General features: G+C 51.4%; 1 protein-coding gene and 1 long non-coding RNA gene across 3 annotated transcripts; one reads left to right on the forward strand and one right to left on the reverse strand.

Moving 5' to 3' along the window:
- Position 1: 1 nt before the first annotated feature.
- TAF6L (TATA-box binding protein associated factor 6 like) lies at positions 2 to 16,161 on the reverse strand. Of its 2 annotated transcripts, none has more exons than XM_063728105.1 (11): positions 16,005 to 16,161; positions 11,534 to 11,693; positions 10,995 to 11,081; positions 9,337 to 9,487; positions 9,130 to 9,180; positions 8,497 to 8,564; positions 5,495 to 5,569; positions 5,130 to 5,350; positions 4,638 to 4,770; positions 955 to 1,083; positions 2 to 826 (listed from the first exon to the last, which is right to left on the reverse strand). In XM_063728105.1, exons 2-11 carry the CDS (start codon positions 11,678 to 11,680, stop codon positions 47 to 49), a joined length of 1,842 nt encoding a protein of 613 aa, XP_063584175.1. In that variant the 5' UTR covers positions 11,681 to 11,693; positions 16,005 to 16,161; the 3' UTR covers positions 2 to 46. The 2 variants fall into 2 exon arrangements, with proteins under 2 accessions (XP_063584175.1, XP_024110873.2); XM_024255105.3 differs by having other exon boundaries at positions 8,497 to 8,591; positions 16,005 to 16,160.
- LOC129048581 (uncharacterized) lies at positions 12,596 to 16,011 on the forward strand. The gene is made up of 3 exons (XR_008511020.1): positions 12,596 to 12,864; positions 15,352 to 15,407; positions 15,485 to 16,011. It is a non-coding gene; the product is annotated as an uncharacterized LOC129048581 (long non-coding RNA).
- Positions 16,162 to 18,147: the final 1,986 nt, after the last annotated feature.

Below are 18,147 nucleotides of genomic sequence, written 5' to 3' on the forward strand. Positions count from 1 at the left end.
CTTCCGGGGGCGGGATTTATTTACAAGGAACGAAGCAGCCACTGACTCAGAGCGGCAAGTACAGCGAGTAGTCCGAGAGCGCCCACCGGCGGGCGGGGCGGCTGGTGCGGCCGATCATGGGCAACTTCTGCACGTAGCGGGAGGCCGGGCTAGGCCCGTACGGCGCGGGGAAGGCAGTCTGGAAAAGGCGCCCGCGGCAGCGCCTCCCAGCCTGCCGCCCGGCGATGATGAAACGAAAGTGCGGGGCGCCGCGCGGGGCGAAACGGCTCTTCTGGAAGACGTCGCGGGTGCCGGTCCCGGGGCCCTGCTGCCGGGGTGCCCCGCGCGCCCGATGCACGCGCGGCAAGGGCCTGTTCTCAGAGGCGGCGGGCCCAGAGGCCGACGCGGGGCCACCTCCGCCGCTGCCCCGGGGGCTCTCGTCGCCGTGCGGGCTGACCATGGCGCTTGCCGTCAGCTGCGGCATCTTCCGTACCGAGTCCGGGGCTGCCGCCGGCTCCTTCTTGTCCCCGGGCGGCCGCGGAGCCGTGGGTGCAGGCTGGCCGGTGCCAAAGCGTGTGGCCAAGCTGTCACCGAAGAAGGCGTAGAGCTCCCGGTAGATGTCCGCCAGGGTCACCGAAAGAGAAGGGTCCTCCGGCCCCGCGCCCCCTGGCGGCAGCGGGAGGCCGGACCCAAAGCTGGGCTCTGCACCACCCCCGGAGGACGACTCTTGCAAGAGAAGGCTGTCCCATGGCAGGTCGTCCAGGCGCCGGCACCCCGTGCCACCTGGGCCACCCTTATTGGGCTCTGCTGCCTGGGCCTTCATCTTCAGCAGTCGCTCTACGGCCACCTGTAAGAGCCGAGGACTAAGATAGGCAAAAAATTCAAGGAACCTGGGCCCATCAAATATTCCAAAGTAAGCCTGCTTGGCTGCTAAGCTCATGCAGGGAAGGGAGGCTGGAAGGGTACGGTACTCACCAGAATGGCTCCATAGACTTTGTGCCCATCTGCTTTGACCTGGGCATTAGATACTGAATAATCATCCAGCACAGCCTGCAAGTTTGTCCAGTAGGTGGACAGGTGTGGGTACAGGACTCGTTCTACTGCCTGGAAGGAAGAGAAGGAATGCAGTTAGCATGTCTTTGACACTTATTCCCTCTCAAGGACCCTTTCTCATGAAAGACCTACCTTTATCTCTGATCCTAGACAGGGCTCAATCCTCCTAAATTCCCTGATTGGCATATTCAGCCATATATTTATTTGGAACCTACTGTATACCTAAGCTAGGCATTGGGAATAAAGATAAGGTACAAAGGGAGACGATAAAAAGTATACCCAATATCACTGCCCTGTGTGCCAAATAATGCTCATTACTGACAACTCCAAAATTTAGTTTGCATACTGCTACCCTATACATCAGGCAAGTACTGGCTTCACTTAGATATAAACCGAGACTCAGTTCAAACAATCTGCATAAAAACAACCAACCAGAGACTTGGACTCTGATTATACAATTTAAAATCCTGTGATTGGACAGGTGCTGTGGCTCACGCCTGTAATCCCAGCACTTTGGGAGGCCGAGGCCAGTGGATCGCCTGAGGTCAGGAGTTCAAGACCAACCTGGCCAAGATGGTGAAACCCCGTCTCTACTAAAAATACAAAAATTAGCCGGGCGCAGTGGCAGCCGCCTGTAATCCCAACTACTTGGGAGGCTGAGGCAGGAGAATCACTTGAACTCAGGGGCGGAGGTTGCAGTGAGCCAAGATCACACCACCGCACTCCACACTGGGAAGCAAAGTGAGACTCCGTCTCAAAAAAAAAAAAAAATTAACTATAAGGAAAATACCAGCCGGGCGCGGTGGCTCACGCCTGTAATCCCAGTACTTATTGGGAGGCTAAGGCAGGCGGATCAAGAGGTCAGGAGTTCAAGACCAGCCCTGGCCAACATAGTGAAACCCCGTCTCTACTAAAAATACAAAAAATTAGCCAGGTATGGTGGTGGACGCCTGTAATCCCAGCTACTCGGGAGGCTGAGGCAGGAGAATTGCTTGAACCCAGGAGGCAGAAGTTGCAGTGAGCTGAGGTCGCGCCATTGCACTCCAGCCTGGGTGACAGTGTGAGACTCCGTCTCGAAAAAAAAAAAAAGGAAAGAAAATACCATGCCAGAATTTACAAAAGTCTACAGACACTCAAGAAAAAGATGGGCCAGGTGCAGTGCCTCACGCTTGTAATCCCAGCACTTTGGGAAGGCCAAAGGATCACTTAAACCAAGGAGTTTGAGACCAGCCTGGGCAATGTAGGAGGACCTCATCTCTATTAAATAAAAAAAGAAAAGAAAAAGATGATCTAAATCTTATTAAAGTAAAAATAAAAAAGAAATACTCCCCACGTCATTCTATAAGGCCAGTATAACCGTGATTCTAAAACCAGACAAAGATAGTACATGAGAGGAAACGTGTTTAATTTCACTCCTGAATATAAACCCTTTTAAAATTTAGCAGACCCACAAGTAAATTAAAATGCATTACAGTCAAATAAAAGTTTTGGATTTTTTTCTTTACGACTATCCCATGACCTAGTTTAGTGTATCATGGAACTATAAAGATTGTTTACTATCAGGAAATCTGTAATAACATTGGAAAATAAAAGCTGAAAAGCCTTCGGATCATTTCAAACGATGCAGAAAAACCATTTGATAAAAATCCAATATGAATTGATGATAAAATTAAGAATACAGGCCAGGCACAGTGGCTCACGCCTGTAATCCCAACACTTTGGGAGGCCAAGGCGGGCGGATCATGAGGTCAGGATATCGAGACCATTCTGGCTAACACGGTGAAACCCTGTCTCTACTAAAAATACAAAAAATTAGCCGGGCATAGTGGCGGGAGCCTGTAGTTCCAGCTACTCTCTGGAGGCTGAGGCAGGAGAATGGCGTTAACCCAGGAGGCGGAGCTTGCAGTGAGCCAAGATGGCGCCACTGCACTCCAGCCTGGGCAACACAGTGAGACTCCCTCTCAAAAAAAAAAAAAAAAAAATTAAGAATATATATATATATGGCCAGGTGCTGGTGGCTCACGCCTGTAATCCCAGCACTTTGGGAAGCCGAGGCGGGTGGATCACGAGGTCCAGAGATCGAGACCATCCTGGCCAACACTGTGAAACCCCGTCTCTACTAAAAATACAAAAATTAGCTGGCCCTGGTGGTGCGCGCCTGTAAGTCCCAGCTACTCAGGAGGCTGAGGCAGGAGAATCACTGCCGGGAGGTGGAGGTTGCAGTGAGCCGAGATTGCACCAGTGCACTCCAGCCTGGGCGACAGTGCGAGACTCTGTCTGGAAAAAATATATATATTTTTTATATATATAAAATAAAATAAATAATAAAATAATAAAAATAATAATAAAAATATATATCATATATATATATATATATATTCTTTTTTTTTCCTTTTGAGACAGTGTCTCGCTCTGTCACCCAGGCTGGAGTGTAGTGGCACCATCTAGGCAAGATTCCATCTCAAAAAAACAAAAATCTCAAAAGCAACAAATAGAACTTATTCCAGGTATACAAAAGTGGTTCGGCAGAAGAATCCATTAATACACCTAGCATATCAACAGAATAGAACTTGTCATATTGAACCGCATAATCGGCTGGGCGTGGTGGCTCATGCCTATAATCCCAGCACTTTGGGAAGCCGAGGCGGGCAGACCACTTGAGGCCAGGAGTTTGAGACCAGCCTGGCCAACATGATGAAACTGCCTCTCTACTAAAAATACAAGTTAGGTGCACATGGTAGCACATGCCTGTAATCCCAGCTACTCGGGAGGCTGAGGTAGAAGAATTGCTTGAACCCAAGAGGGAGAGGTTGCAGTGAGCTGAGATCGCACCACTGTACTCTAGCCTGGGAGACAAGAACAAAACTCCGTCTCAGAAAAAAAAAAAAGATCCTCCCTCTTAATATTATCACAGTGGCAACACCAAACTTTTTTTTTTTTTTTTGAGACAGAGTCTCGCTCTGTCGCCCAGGCTACAGTGCAGTGGCGCAATCTTGGCTCACTGCAAGCTCCGCCTCCTAGGTTCACGCCATTCTCCTGCCTCAGCCTCCAGAGTAGCTGGGACTACAGGCGCCCACCACCACGCCCGGCTAATTGTTTGTATTTTTAGTAGAGACGGGGTTTCACCGTGTTAGCCAGGATGGTTTTGATCTCCTGACATTGTGATCCGCCCACCTCGGCCTCCCAAAGTGCTGGGATTACAGGCGTGAGCCACTGCACCCGGCGCCAACACCTAATTTTTAAAGCGCATAATCATTTGATAATGTCTACAGATGCTAAAAAGGTATGACAAAATTCAGTATCTATTCATGTGTAAAATGCTCAATACAACAGGAATTGAAGGTATTTCTTAATGTGATAATATAGAACGGGCAGGAATTTATAAAATGTGGGGACATCAGTATCTGCCATACAGGACTTTCGAAAGGATAAGACATTTACCTTCAGAAAGTCAAGCTATCACTGAGCCTGGCCTAAGGCCAGAACTCAATACATGGCAGTGGCAGGCACACACCATTTTGGAGACAAAGACGCACAAGTACTATTTTTCTAACACAAATGGGAGTTCTTACGGCTCTGTCTGTGAGAAAGGCCAGGGTGCTCACCTTCCAGCCAAGAGCATGCAGCCCCACCACGGCTCCATAGTGACAGCAGAGCGGCCGCACAGGATCTGCCAGGATCTTCTGCAGGGATAGCAGGATATGCTGATAGAGGCCACTTACAAGGTCCCCATGAGTCCTGTGGGAGCACCATTCAGTTAGGGAGGGGAATGAGGCATGGTGCCACCCAACAGGGCACAAGACAACACAAAGAGAATAGCATCTGTACAGCACACTCGGGCGTGCTGGGGTTAAGTGAAGAAGGCTGCCAGGGGTGACTGGCCTAGGACCTGAGGGCTGAAGAACCAATACCTTGGCGTATTTGTAATCCATTTTCAGAATCCCAGTGTGTCACAGCACACCAGCTAGGATGCTCCTAGGGAAAAGGTTCCCCATTTTCTCATAGACCCTCAAAGCCAGAGGCTTCGCCCCATTTTCTTACCCCAACCCACTTGGTTCTGCAGCAATCCCACCCTCAGGTTTAGGCCCAGTGGCTACCAGAAGATGTGGCTGAGCAGGAGGGCAGCCCCATCCCGCAGAGTCCAGTGGTCATTTAGGGGGTTGATGGAGGCAGCCAGTGGCTCCAGGACACAGTAGAGGACACTGCCCACCAGACAGCGGACATAGGGCCCCAAGCACAGGTGTGGATTACGAAACAGGCTCCGTGCCACCTGCAGCAGCCGGTGCAGTTGCTCCAGGTCATGGCTTACAGATTTCACCTGTTGGGAGAAGAGGGTAGCTTACAGGGACATGAGGGGACAGGCAGGAGCCCACCATTGTGACAGCACTTGCCATGAGCCCTACACCTGCTGGGTCATCTCTTCCTTACAAAACATTCTCCCTGTCCCAGCCTGGTCACTTACCCCACTGACCACATAAACAAAGTAAGGCAGGAGCGCCCCAATCTTGGAGTTCGTCTGCAAGTCCTGGAGTGCAACCTAAAAGGAAGGGCCCAGACTGCATTGGATCCACCAGAAAATTGTAAAACATGAATGCGGTATTCTTCTGGAAGACAGTGTATCACCTTATTCATGTTTTACAATTTTAAATGTTCATATTCTTTGATCTAGCAATTCTATTTCTATAAATGTAACCTACGGAAACTCATTCACATATACCTGCATATGGCCCTGAATACAACCTGAATGTCCAACTTTTTTTTTTTTTTTTTTTGAGATGGAGTCTCGCTCTGTCGCCCAGTGGCACGATCTTGGCTCACTGCAAGCTCCGCCTCTCGGGCTTTACGCCATTCTCCTGCCTCAGCCTCCCAAGTAGCTGGGACTACAGGCACCCGCCACCATGCCCGGCTAATTTTTTCTATTTTTTAGTAGAGACAGGGTTTCACCATGTTAGCCAGGATGGTCGCGATCTCCTGACCTCGTGATTCGCCCGCCTCAGCCTCCCAAAGTGCTGGGATTACGGGCGTGAGCCACCGCACCCGGCCGTCCAACATATTTTTAACTGAGAAAGGCAATCTATAAAACCAGATGCTTAATATAATAACACTTAGGTTTTTATGAGAGTAATCATAGTTGATACAGAGAAAAAAAAGTAGGTGGAAGAATAGACTTTTCAGTTTCTTTTTCTTTTTTCTTTTTTTTTTCTTTGAGACAGAGTCTCGCCCTGTCGCCCAGGCTGGAGTGCAGTGGCTCAATCTCGGCTCACTGCAACCTCTGCCTCCTGGGTTCAAGCAATTCTCCTGCCTCAGCCTCCCAAGTAGCTGAGATTACAAGCGCCCACCACCACGCCCAGCTAATTTTTGTATTTTTAGTAGAGACAGGGTTTCGCCATGTTGACCAGGCTAGTCTTGAACTCCTGGCCTCAAGCAATCCGCCCACCTTGGCCTCCCAAAGTGCTGGGATTACAGGCGTTAGCCACCGTGCCCAGCCCTTTTTTTTTTTTTTTTTTTTGAGATGGAGTCTCACTCTATTGCCCAGGTTGGAGTGCGGTGGCTCGATCTCGGCTCATTGCAACCTCCGCCTCTTAGGTTCAAGCGATTCTCCTGCATCAGCCTCGTGAGTAGCTGGGATTACAGACGCACGCCACCAAGGCCAGCCAATTTTCTGGTATTTTTAGTAGATATCCAACGGGATATCACCATGTTGGCCAGGCTGGTCTCGAACTCCTGGCCTCACATGATCCACCCACCTCGGCCTCCCAAACTGCTGGGATTACAGGCGTGAACCACCACACCTGGCCACTTTCTTTTTCTTTCTATGTTTTTATATTATATGTACATCTACAGTAAACATGTACTAGTATTACTTTTTTGTTTTTTCTTTGAGACCGAGTTTCGCTCTATCAGCCAGGCTGGAGTGCAGCAGCGCAATCTTTTTTTTGAGATGAAGTTTTGCTCTTGTTGCCCAGGCTGGAGTGCAATGGCACAATCTCAGCTCACAGCAACCTCTGCCTCCCGGGTTGAAGCGATTCTCCTGCGTCAGCCTCCTGAGTAGCTGGGATTACAGGCGTCCACCACCACACGTGGCTAATTTTTGTATTTTTAGTAGAGACGGGGTTTCACCATGTTAGCCATGCTGGTCTTGAACTCCTGACCTCAGGTGATCCACCTGAGTGGCGTGATCTTGACTCACAGCAACCTCTGCCTCCTGGGTTCAAGCGATTCTCCTGCCTCAGCCTCCCGAGTAGCTGGGATTACAGGCACCCACCACAACACCCGGTTAATTTTGTATTTTTAGTGAAGATGGGGTTTCACCATGTTGGCCAGTCTGGTCTCAAACTCCTGACCTCAAGTGATCCGCCCACCTCTGCCTCCCAAAAGGAAGGATTGCTTGAGGGCAGGAGTTTCACCAGCCTGGGCAACACAGTGAGACCCTGTCTCTAAAAAAAAAATATATATATATATATATGTATATATATATATAGGCTTAAGCCTGTAATCCCAGCACTTTGGGAGGCGGAGGCGGGTGGATCACCTGAGGTCAGGAGTTTGAGAACATCCTGGCCAACACGGTGAAACCTCATCTCTACTAAAAATGCAAAAATTAGCCAGGCATGGTGGTACGCCCTGTAATCCCAGCTACTTGGGAGGCTTAGGTGGGAGAATTGCTTGAACCCAAGAGGCAGGGGCTGCAGTGAGCCAACATCACACCACTGCACTCTGGCCTAGGTGACAGAGCAAGACCCCATCTTAAAAAAAAAAAATTTTTTTAATTAAAATAATAAATAAAAATTTAAATGTTCATAGAATTAGGCCGGGCGCAGTGGCTCACGCATGTCATTCCAACACTTTGGGAGGCCAAGACGGGCGGATCACCTGAGGTCGGGAGTTCCAGACCAGTCTGACCAACATGCTGAAACCCCGTCTCTATTAAAAATATAAGGCTGGGCGCGGTGGCTCACGCCTGTAATCCCAGCACTTTAGGAGGCTGAGGCAGGTGGATCACAAGGTCAGGAGATCGAGACCATCCTGGCTAACACAGTGAAACCCCGTCTCTACTAAAAATACAAAAAATTAGCCAGGCATGGTGGCGGGCGCCTGTAGTCCCAGCTACTCGGGAGGCTAAGGCAGGAGAATGGCATTAACCCAGGAGACGGAGCTTGCAGTGAGCCAAGATCGCGCCACTGCACTCCAGCCTGGGTGACAATGCAAGACTCCGTTTCAAAAAAAAAACAAAACAAAATTAGCTGGGCATGCTGGCACATGCCTGTAATCCCCAGCTACTCAGGAGGCTGAGGCAGGAGAATCGCCTGAACCCGGGAGGCAGAGGGTGCGGTGAGCTGAGATCGTGCCATTGCACTCCAGCCTGGGCAACGAGAGCGAAACTCTGTCTCAAAAAAAAAAAAAAAAAAGGTCATAGAATTTACAAGTTCAACTTTGTGCCCCAACTTGGGCCCACTCGCTCACCTTCATCAGTTGCGGATCATCCCCTAGCACAGCACGAGTCACCTGGTGATAGTACTTGAGAAGGTCATCTGTCAGTGAAGACACAGCACTGGGCACTGCCAGAGGACAGGCAGGAAGCAGGGACAGGTGGAGAGCTGGCCCTCTCCTGGCCTCTCCAGCCTCCTCCCGCTCAACCACCATCCCCACACACATCCACAAGAAGCCTTTCTGACAGGACAACCAGGGCAAGAGACTCCCACTGCTCTTAAAGCCTGCTCAGCCCTGACCATCTAGGCTCCGCACACCTCTGTGCTCTGTCCTGTCTTCCACCCACCCTTTGCCAGACGGACTCCTGAGAGCTTCAGGCTCTGTGAAGCTCTGCTCAGCATACCCTGGGGGTGAAACACCGCCCAAGCATGCTGCCCAGACTTCGTCTTAGCATCCAACATGCTGCATCATGACTAGTTACAGGTCTGGGCCCCCATCTCCAACTCTGAGCCCTCCATGCAGAGCCCAGCGCCCACTCAGACCATGGCACAAGGCAGGCATGGGCAAACACATGTTAGATGCAGACTCGGGGGCACATAGGCACCACCCTCAGAACCTAAGGGAGAAAATTCACCCAAAGGGCCTGTTTCCTACATCACCCCTTACCCGATCCTTGAGGTGCCAGGTTCCCTTTGCCATCCAGGTAGGAGACATGAACTAGAAGCAGTGCAGAGAGATGTGTCAGCCTAGTGTTTTGCCCCTTAGAGTACCGCCTACCCCTCCAAGTTCTGCCTCTTCCACCAGCCAGCCCATCACCACTTCTCTTCACGGCCCAGCTCCCATCCCCAACCCATGCAGGACCCCGGCAGCCACCTCTGACAGCTGTCTCAGCACAGCCTTTGGGGATGTTGGTAGCCAGGGCCAGCTCCACCAGGTTCACCTCTCGATCCTCAGGAAAGTAGAGTTCACCCTCCCTGGCGGGGCGCATGGGCAGTGCCTCCTGGGATCCGTAACCACACACAGCCTGAGGAAAAAGGGAATTGGAGAGCAGCCTGAATCCAGGGAGGGAGCAGGCGTCAGGATCCAGGATGAGGCTCCACTGACCAGAGCAGAGAGCCCATGTTTGCAGAAGTCCAGAAGTCCCAAGAAAAATGGTGGAAGCCTGGGGCTCAGAGCCACCACTGGGGACTTGCCTGGAGCATCCGGTGCTCCCTGGGTCAAGGGAGAGAACATTGTCGCTACTCCCATAACTGGAAGGGTCCTGAGCCCCACACCAAGCACTGGTCCGCCGTATTCACACTCACTCAACTTTGAAAACTCACTAATGTCTTCTAAACATAGCCTTCCTCTCTCAACTCACCGCTCCAGAAAAACCACACCACGAGGCCCTAACACCCACACTGTTGCTCAGGCTCCTCCCTTAGCCTGAATGCCTTCTTGTCCTCTTGGCCTAGTTTAAGCCAAGCTCAAGTTCTTCACCACCCTTTAAGGGCCAGCTCCAGTCCCACCTCCTCCAAAAAGCTTTCTCTAACCTCTGGGCCCCCAGTGGCCTCCTCTCCCTCTTTTCTGAACACACAGCCCAGGTGGGCTGGGCTTAGCACCTGGTCTGCTGTTGCTATCAGGGTCTTGCTTCCCTTATGTGTGCATTTAGTCTTTTTTTTTCTTTTTTTTGTTTTGAGACAGAGTTCTGCTCTTTCGCCCAAGCTGGAATGCAGTGGCGTGATCTCAGTTCACTGCAATCTACTACACCTTCTGGTTTCAAGCGATTCTCCTGCCTCAGCCTCCCAGGTAGTTGGGATTACAGGTGCCCGCCACCACACCCAGCTAATTTTTGTGGTTTTTTTTTTTCTTTTTTTTTTTTGACATGGAGTCCTGCTCTGTCACCCAGGCTGGAGTACAGTGGCACAATCTCAGATCACTGCAACCTCTGCCTCCCAGGTTCAAGCGATTCTCCTGCCTCAGCATCCTGAGTAGCTGGGGTTACAGGCGCCCACCACCACGGCCAGCTAATTTTTGTATTTTTAGTAGAAACGGGGTTTCACCATGTTGGTCAGGTTGGTCTCAAACTCCTGACTTCGTGATCTGCCCGCCTCCACCTCCCAAAGTGCTGGGATTTTAGGTGTGAGCTCCTGTGCCCGGCCTCTTTTTTTTTCTTTTTTGAGACAGGGTCTTGCTCTGTTGCCCAGGCTGGAATGCAATCTCAGCTCACCACAACCTCTGCCTGCTGGGTTCAAGTGATTCTCATGCCTCAGTTTCCCGACTAGCAGGGATTACAGACATGTACCACCAGGCCCAGCTAATTTCTGTATTTTTAGTAAAGAAGGGGTTTCGCCATGTTAGCCAGGCTGGTCTTGAAGTCCTGACCTCAAGTGATCTGCCCACATCGGCCTCCCAAAGTGCTGGGATTACAGGCATGAGCTGCCACGCCCGGCAGCATTTGGTCTTAATGTCTCGCCACATCGCCAGCCCTGAACTGGACATGGAAGTGGCCTCATGACACCTGAGCCCTCTGTGGCCTGCACCCCACTCACCTCCACGCTGCTCCATCTGAGGGCCCTGTTGAAGTCCTCAACCGTCAGCTTCCGGCGTTTGGTGTGCTTCATGAACTGAGAGCTATTCTGGGAGGGAGGGAACAAAAACCAGAGTCAAAGGATGTGGAGCAGGGGGCGTGGGAAACCCCAAATGAAGTGGGCCAGACTGGAGAGAAGGCAAACAGGAGACCACGCTTAGCGATCAGAAGCCTAGATTCCGTCTCTGCTCCTGTACAAAAACACCCCCGGGTGTCACATCTTCTGTCAACACCTCAGTTTCTCATGTGCAGAATGTGAATATCCACCCGCTCTGCCTGCCCAACGGGGCTGTTGTGAGGAGCACATGGGAAGATGCCTGGCAAGCGCTTTGTCTGCTGGAAGCCCAGACAGCTACAAGTAGAGCTCTGTAAAGGCATGGACTGTCTCTGTCGTATGGAGCAGGCACCCAGTGTACACTTGAATAAATCAGCGAGGGTGGAGGTTAGTAAAAAGGCAGAAACAAGGAAAGTTGGAGGTATCAGGGGGTGAGGGGAGTGTACCTGCGTGGCCTCTCTCAGACGATAACACACGTCCTCTGCGAGCAGCGCCGCCACCTCATCGCTCAGCTCCAGGCCCGTGCTCTCCGCCATGAGCCGGACAGACTCCCGAGGGATCTCCACAAACCGCCGCTCTTCTCGCTCTGACATGGCCCCGGTGGAGCTGGGAGTGGAGAATGAAGACTGGAAAAGCTGCCCAGCCTCCCGGAGAGCCCAGGAGTGTGACCCAAGACCCTCCACACCAGCCTTGCTGCTCGTGCTCTGGAGTTTCTAAACAAGGAGCTCTGAGTACCCAGATGAGGAAAGTGAGGCTCAGAGAAGGAAAAAGACTGGCCAGTGGGTCAAGAACCGTGAAGCTAGACGAAGTCCAAAGCGTTGGGGTTCACAGAACTAGGTCCCGTTCCTGCCCTGTCACTTTCTATGTGAATTTGGCCAAGGCCTTCATGAGTCTGAGCCCTTGTGTCCTAAACTGTAAAACAGGCACAATAATTCCTGCCCGCTCTAGCTCACAGGGTTGCTGTGAAAATGAGATGATTCATATGATTTGCCTGTGTCCCCACACAAATCTCACCTTGAATTTTAATAATCCCCACGTGTCAAGGACGGGACCAGGTGGAGATAACTGAATCAAGGGGACATTTTCCCCCATGCTGTTCTCCTGATAGTGAGTTCTCAAAAGATCTAACGGTTTTATAAAGAGCTTTTCCCCCTTTTGCTGGGCACTTCTCCCTGCTACAGCCACATGAAGAAAGACATGTTTGCTTCCTCTTCCACCATGACTGTAAGTTTCCTGAGGCCTCCCCAGCACTGTGAGTCAGTTGAACCTCTTTCCTTTATACATTACCCTGTCTTTTTTTTGAGACGGAGTCTCACTCTGGCTCCAGGCTGGAGTGTCGCGGCGCAACCTCAGCTCACTGCAACCTCCGCCTCCCGGGTTCAAGTAATTCTCTGCCTCAGCCTCCTGAGTAGCTGGGATTACAGGCGCCTGCCACCACGCCTGGCTGGCTAATGTTTGTATTTATTTTTTTTTTTTTGAGACGGAGTTTCGTTCTTGTTGCCCCCAACTCTCCTGCCTCAGCCTCACAAGTAGCTGGGATTACAGGCACGTGCCACCACGCCCAGCTAATTTTTGTATTTTTCGTAGAAACAAGATTTCGCCATGTTGGCCAGGCTGGATAGTAGCTGGGCTTTCTGCCTATGTGTTTGGTCTTCCCCAGTTTGGCTGCAACGCCTAAATGCAGGAACCTGTTTTGTTCACAGGGTATGGCACGATAAGAACCCGACAAAAACAGCAGCTGATGACTCACTCCAACAACGCACAGCATAACGAGAAGGTAGGCTCACATGCGCCAAAGTGACGCATCAACACCTCAGACAGGAAGGCCCAGATCCAGGATGACCCACCCAGGCACTGCCCCCACTACTCCTCTGGCAGGGGATCAATGGGTCACCAGTGACGTCCAGGTCCCTACATCCAATGGGCAGCTATGTGGCTTCTGCGCAGCTACTCCTCCCAATGGCTCACCATTGTCTTTGAAATAAAGAACAAATTTGGGCCGGGCGCGGTGGCTCACGCCTGTAATCCCAGCATTTTGGGAGGCCGAGGCGGGCAGATCACAAGGTCAGGAAATCAAGACCATCCTGGTTAACACGGTGAACCCATCTCTACTAAAAACACAAAAAATTAGCCGGGTTTGGGGGCGGGCACCTGTAGTCTCAGATACTCGGGAGGCTGAGGCAGGAGAATGGTGTGAACCCAGGAGACGGACATTGCAGTGAGCCGAGATCGCGCCACTGCACTCCAGCCTGGGCAACAGAGCAAGACTCCATCTCAAAAAAAAAAAAAAAAAAAAAGAAATAAAGAACAAACTTGAACAATGGTTCTGGAGGCTCTGAATGTGCTGCCTACTTCTGCAACACCTCTTACCTCTTATCTCTTACTTTCTTGTGTTCTGCATTCCCACCTGTGTCCTTTCAGTTCCTCAAATACACCTATTTTAGGACCTTTGAACACTGCTTCCTCCACTTGGAACTCTCTCCTCCCTGTCCTCCACCCCCAATCCCTTTGTCTAGTGAACTGCTACTCACTCCTTTAGATTTCAGTTCAAATGTCACTTGCTCAGGGATGTCTTCCTAGATGCTCCAATGTCCTTGCACTCTGCCTTCAAACCAGTTATAAGAATTTGTAGCCAGGCCCGGTGGCTCACACCTCTAATCCCAGCACTTTCGGAGGCCAAGGCAGGCGAATCACCTGAGATCAGGAGTTCGAGACCAGCCTGATCAACATGGAAAAACCCCATCTCTACTACAAATACAAAATTAGCCAGGCGTGGTGGCACATGCCTGTAATCCCAGCTACTTGCGAGGCTGAGGCAGGAGAATCGCTTGAACCCGTGAGGCAGAGGTTGCAGTGAGTCGAGATCACACCAGTGCACTCCATTCTGGGTGACAAGAGCAAAACTCCGTCTCAAGAAAAAAAAAAAAATTGTAGGCTAGGCGCAGTGGCTCACGCCTGTAATACCAGCACTTTGAGAGGCCAAGGCAGGTGGATCACAAGGTCAGGAGTTCTAGACCAGCCTGGACAATATGGTGAAACCTCGTCTCTACTAAAAATACAAAAATTAGCCAGGCATGGTGGTCCGCGCCTGTAGTCCCAGCTACTCGGGAGGCTGAGGCAGAAGAATTGCTTGAACCCGGGAGGTGGAGGTTGCAGTGAGCCGAGATCGCACCACTGCACTCCAGCCTGGGTGACAGAGCAAGACTCCATCTCAAAAAAAAAAAAAAAATTTTAATTATAGGCCGGGCATGGTGGCTCATGCCTGTAATCTCAGCACTTTGGGAGGCCGAAGCTGGCGGATCACGAGGTCAGGAGATGAAGACCATCCTGGCTAACACGGTGACACCCTGTCTCTACTAAAAATACAAAAAATTACCCAGGAGGCTGAGGCAGGAGAATCACTTGAAGCCAGAAGGCAGAGGCTGCAGTGAGCCGAGATTGCACCACTGCACTCCAGCCTGGGTGACAGAGCTAAACTCCGTCTCAAAACAAAACAAAACAAAACAAAACAAAAACCAAAAACAAACAAAAAAAAGATCTTCTGAAAGAAAGAAGAACTATTCTTTTTTTTTTTTTTTTTTTTTTTGGCGATGATGTCTGATGTCTCACTCTGTCAACCAGGCTGGAATGCAGTGGCATGATCTCGGCTCACTAAAACCTCCGCTTCCTGAGTAGCGGGGATTACAGGCCTGCGCCACCACGCCCGGCTAATTTTCGTATTTTTAGTAGGGATGGAGTTTCGCCATGGTAGCCAAGCAGGTCTGGAACTCCTGACCTCAGGTGATCCGCCCACCTCGGCCTCCAAAGTGCTGAGATTACAGGCGGGAGAGAGCCACCGCGCCTGGCCCGACGAGTTTTTTTTTTTTTTTTTTTGGAGACGCAGTCTCGCTCTGTCACCCAGGCTGGAGTACAGTGGCGTGATCTCGGCTCACTACAACCTCTGCCTCCCTGGTTCAAGCAATTCTCCTGCCTCAGCCTCCCGAGTAGCTAGGACTACAGGCATACGCCGCCATGCCCGGCTAATTTTTTGTATTTTTAGTAGAGACAGGGTTTCACCGTGTTGCCCAGGCTGGCCTCGAACTCCTGAGCTCAGGCAATCCAGGTGCCTCGGCCTCCCAAAGTGCTAGGATTACAGGCGTGAGCTACCGCGCCCAGCCACGAATATCACTGTACTATGCCTGAGACACAGCTAAGTGCTTTATATGGATTACTTCACTATATTCTCAATAATAAGATATTATTATGTATTTCGTCTGTTTCACAGGCAAGGAAATCAAACCTCAGAGGTTAAATGTTCCATGACTTCTCCAAGATCATGAAGTAAGCACTGAGTAAGTAGGGAGGGGGATCAGGGACTCAACCCCTTGCTCCTAATCTCTACTCTATACCGCATTCAGGAGCCGCCAGCTGTGTGGGGAACAAGGCCTGGATCCCACCCCAAAGACATGGGTTGGAGACCCACCCCTCGGTGACCCTAGACCCGCCAATAGATCATTGTGAAGCTGCAGTTTCCCTATCTGTAAAATGGGAGCATTTAGTCCACCAGCGCGAAAGGTACGGAGGGAGTTTCCCTATTATATGACCGCACACGAAGTCTAGACTGTGACCAAAGACTCCCGCTCCCCAGCCTCCTCTCCTCCGCATCCTCAGCCACTAGTCACGCTGGAGAGGAGGCGTGGGAACTGACCTCCGCGGGCCGGGCCTCGGCAACGCCCATCCTCCCACCCGGCCTCGCCCACATCGCCCAGCCCAGAGCGGGGAGGGGGGCGCGGGGGAGGAGGTCAGGGGTCACTGAACTTGGGTCACGTGGTCAGCCAAGGGGGCGGGCCCCCGCGGAGCGGGCTCCAAGACTGGTGAGTAAGCAAGCGGTCGGCGTCGGGAATGGGGAGTCCTTGGACCAGAGCAAGGCCTGCTCACCTGAAGACCCCGGCGTGGCGAAGGCTGCTACCGAGACGACGGCGGCGGGGGCGGTGGTGGCGGCGCCCACTCACGAGCTCACACTCATTCCCTCTCTCGGGGCCCCGACCCCGCCCTCCCCAGTACAGCCAGTCGGCGGGCGCCTTGGAAAGTTTCCGGCCCTCCAGGAGGCTTCCTGGCTCCTGATTGGCCAGTGTGAACAGACTGTAGAGACCGGCGGTCACGTGACGCTGAAGATTCCCGCTTCTTAAAGCAACCTCTCTTGCTACGTTTGCGAGTAGGTGTGTATTGTGTTTTAACACACGTTTAATAAGCATATTTTATTTTTTTACCACCACAATAGTAACGAGGAAATAAACAGTCTCAAAGACAGCGTTTTGATTTTCTTTGTCTTGTTTGCTGGCGAGTTTCTGAGCACCCGCATTTTCGCGGCTGCAGCAAAGCTTTAGATTTTGGTGTCTGGCTTAGTTTTCCTGCCCGGCCTACCTCCCCAACATCACATGCCACTTCCCCTTCCTGAAGGGATAGATGGGGCTCTCGGTAGGTGTTCTCGGCAGGCAGAAGGGACTTCAAACCGGGCCGAACATCCCGTGCAAGCTCCGGACTCCAGGGTTCTGTTCTTTCTGCACCTACTTCGCATTCTCCCCACGCCTGTGAACCAAATACAAGCCCTGGCCTACCTCGCCTTGCATGACCGTTGGACACGCACGCTGACAGCTCTCTTTCTCCAACTCCCACTGCGATAGCAGCTACTTGGGCAGTTCTTAATTGATAAGCAGTGGGCTTAGTGAGTAAAGGATGGTATTTGGAATCAGACCGAGCTGGGTTAAAAGTCTGACACTGCCTTTGGGCAAATTACCTAATACGGGGTAATAATGCGCACTTCACAGGGTTGTTGTAGATTAATGTCTGTGAGAGTCCCTGGCAGAGTTGGAGGTTAAACTTTCTTTCCCGGCCGGGCGCGGTGGCTTACGCCTGTAATCCCAACACTGAGAGGCCGAGGCGGGGGATCACCTGAGGTCGGGAGTTCGAGACCAGCCTGATCAACATGGAGAAAATCCATCTCAACTAAAAATACAAAATTAGCCGGGTGTGGTGGCACATGCCTGTAATCCCAGCTACTCGGGAGGCTGAGGCAGGAGAATTGCTTGAACCCAGGAGGCGGAGGTTGTGGTGAGCCGAGATCTTGCCACTGCACTCCAGCCTGGGCAACAAGAGTGAATCTCCGTCTCAAAAAAAAAAAGAAAAAGAGAAACTTTCTTTCTCTCATATGTCACAAGGCATACAGTGAATTCCTTTAGATTCACCCAAGATGGGGTAGTTCGCACTGAGTGAACTGCGGGAGTATTCTACAAGGGAGCATGAATGTACACATTTTCTCCCTTCCCCTTCTCAGGGTTAGATGCTGCTGCCGCTGGAAAGGAAAATCCCCTGGGACCCGAGCAGGCAAAGCCAGATGGATGCGACTGTGGTTGCCACGGCAAACCCACCTAAGGAGAATGTCACCCTGCTGAGTCTCTTCCACTCATATTCAGAACCATATTAGAAGTGGTTTCAAGTGTCTGCCCACCTGTGCGTTAAGGGAAAGAGAGAGGGCGCTCTCCTCTAAGGTCTGACTGAGCCTGAAGTCAGCTTAGCCAGACCTGGGCAGCTGGCAGACCTCCTTGCTTAGGTTTACCGTTCTGGACAGCCATCAGCAACCTTGGAGACACTAGAAGATGGGACGGAGACCGGGACTGCCAGGGACCTATTAGATGTAGTGAACCTGTATCCAACCTGTCTGGAGCTCATTTGCTCCCAATCTAAGTGGAGGCACGGACCAGGGAAGGCAGTAGTGAGACCTCCATGGCCACAGATGGGAGAAAGGTGGCTCGCTCCACGCACCCAATGCCTGGCAAGAACTATGATGGCTTTGGTATCAGACTTTTTTCTTTTTTCCTTTTTTTGAGATGGAGTAGCACCCTGTCGCCCAGGCTGGAGTGCAGTGGCGCAATCTTGGCTCACTACAACCTCCGCCTCCCGGGTTCAAATGATTCTCCTGCCTCAGCCTCCGGAGTAGCTGGGATTACAGGTGTCCAACACCATGCCTGGCTAAGTGCTGTAAGTTTTTTATTTTTAGTAGAGATCAGGTTTCACCATGTTG

This window comes from Pongo abelii, chromosome 9, assembly GCF_028885655.2.
Source record: "Pongo abelii isolate AG06213 chromosome 9, NHGRI_mPonAbe1-v2.0_pri, whole genome shotgun sequence".
Lineage (NCBI taxonomy): Eukaryota > Metazoa > Chordata > Mammalia > Primates > Hominidae > Pongo > Pongo abelii.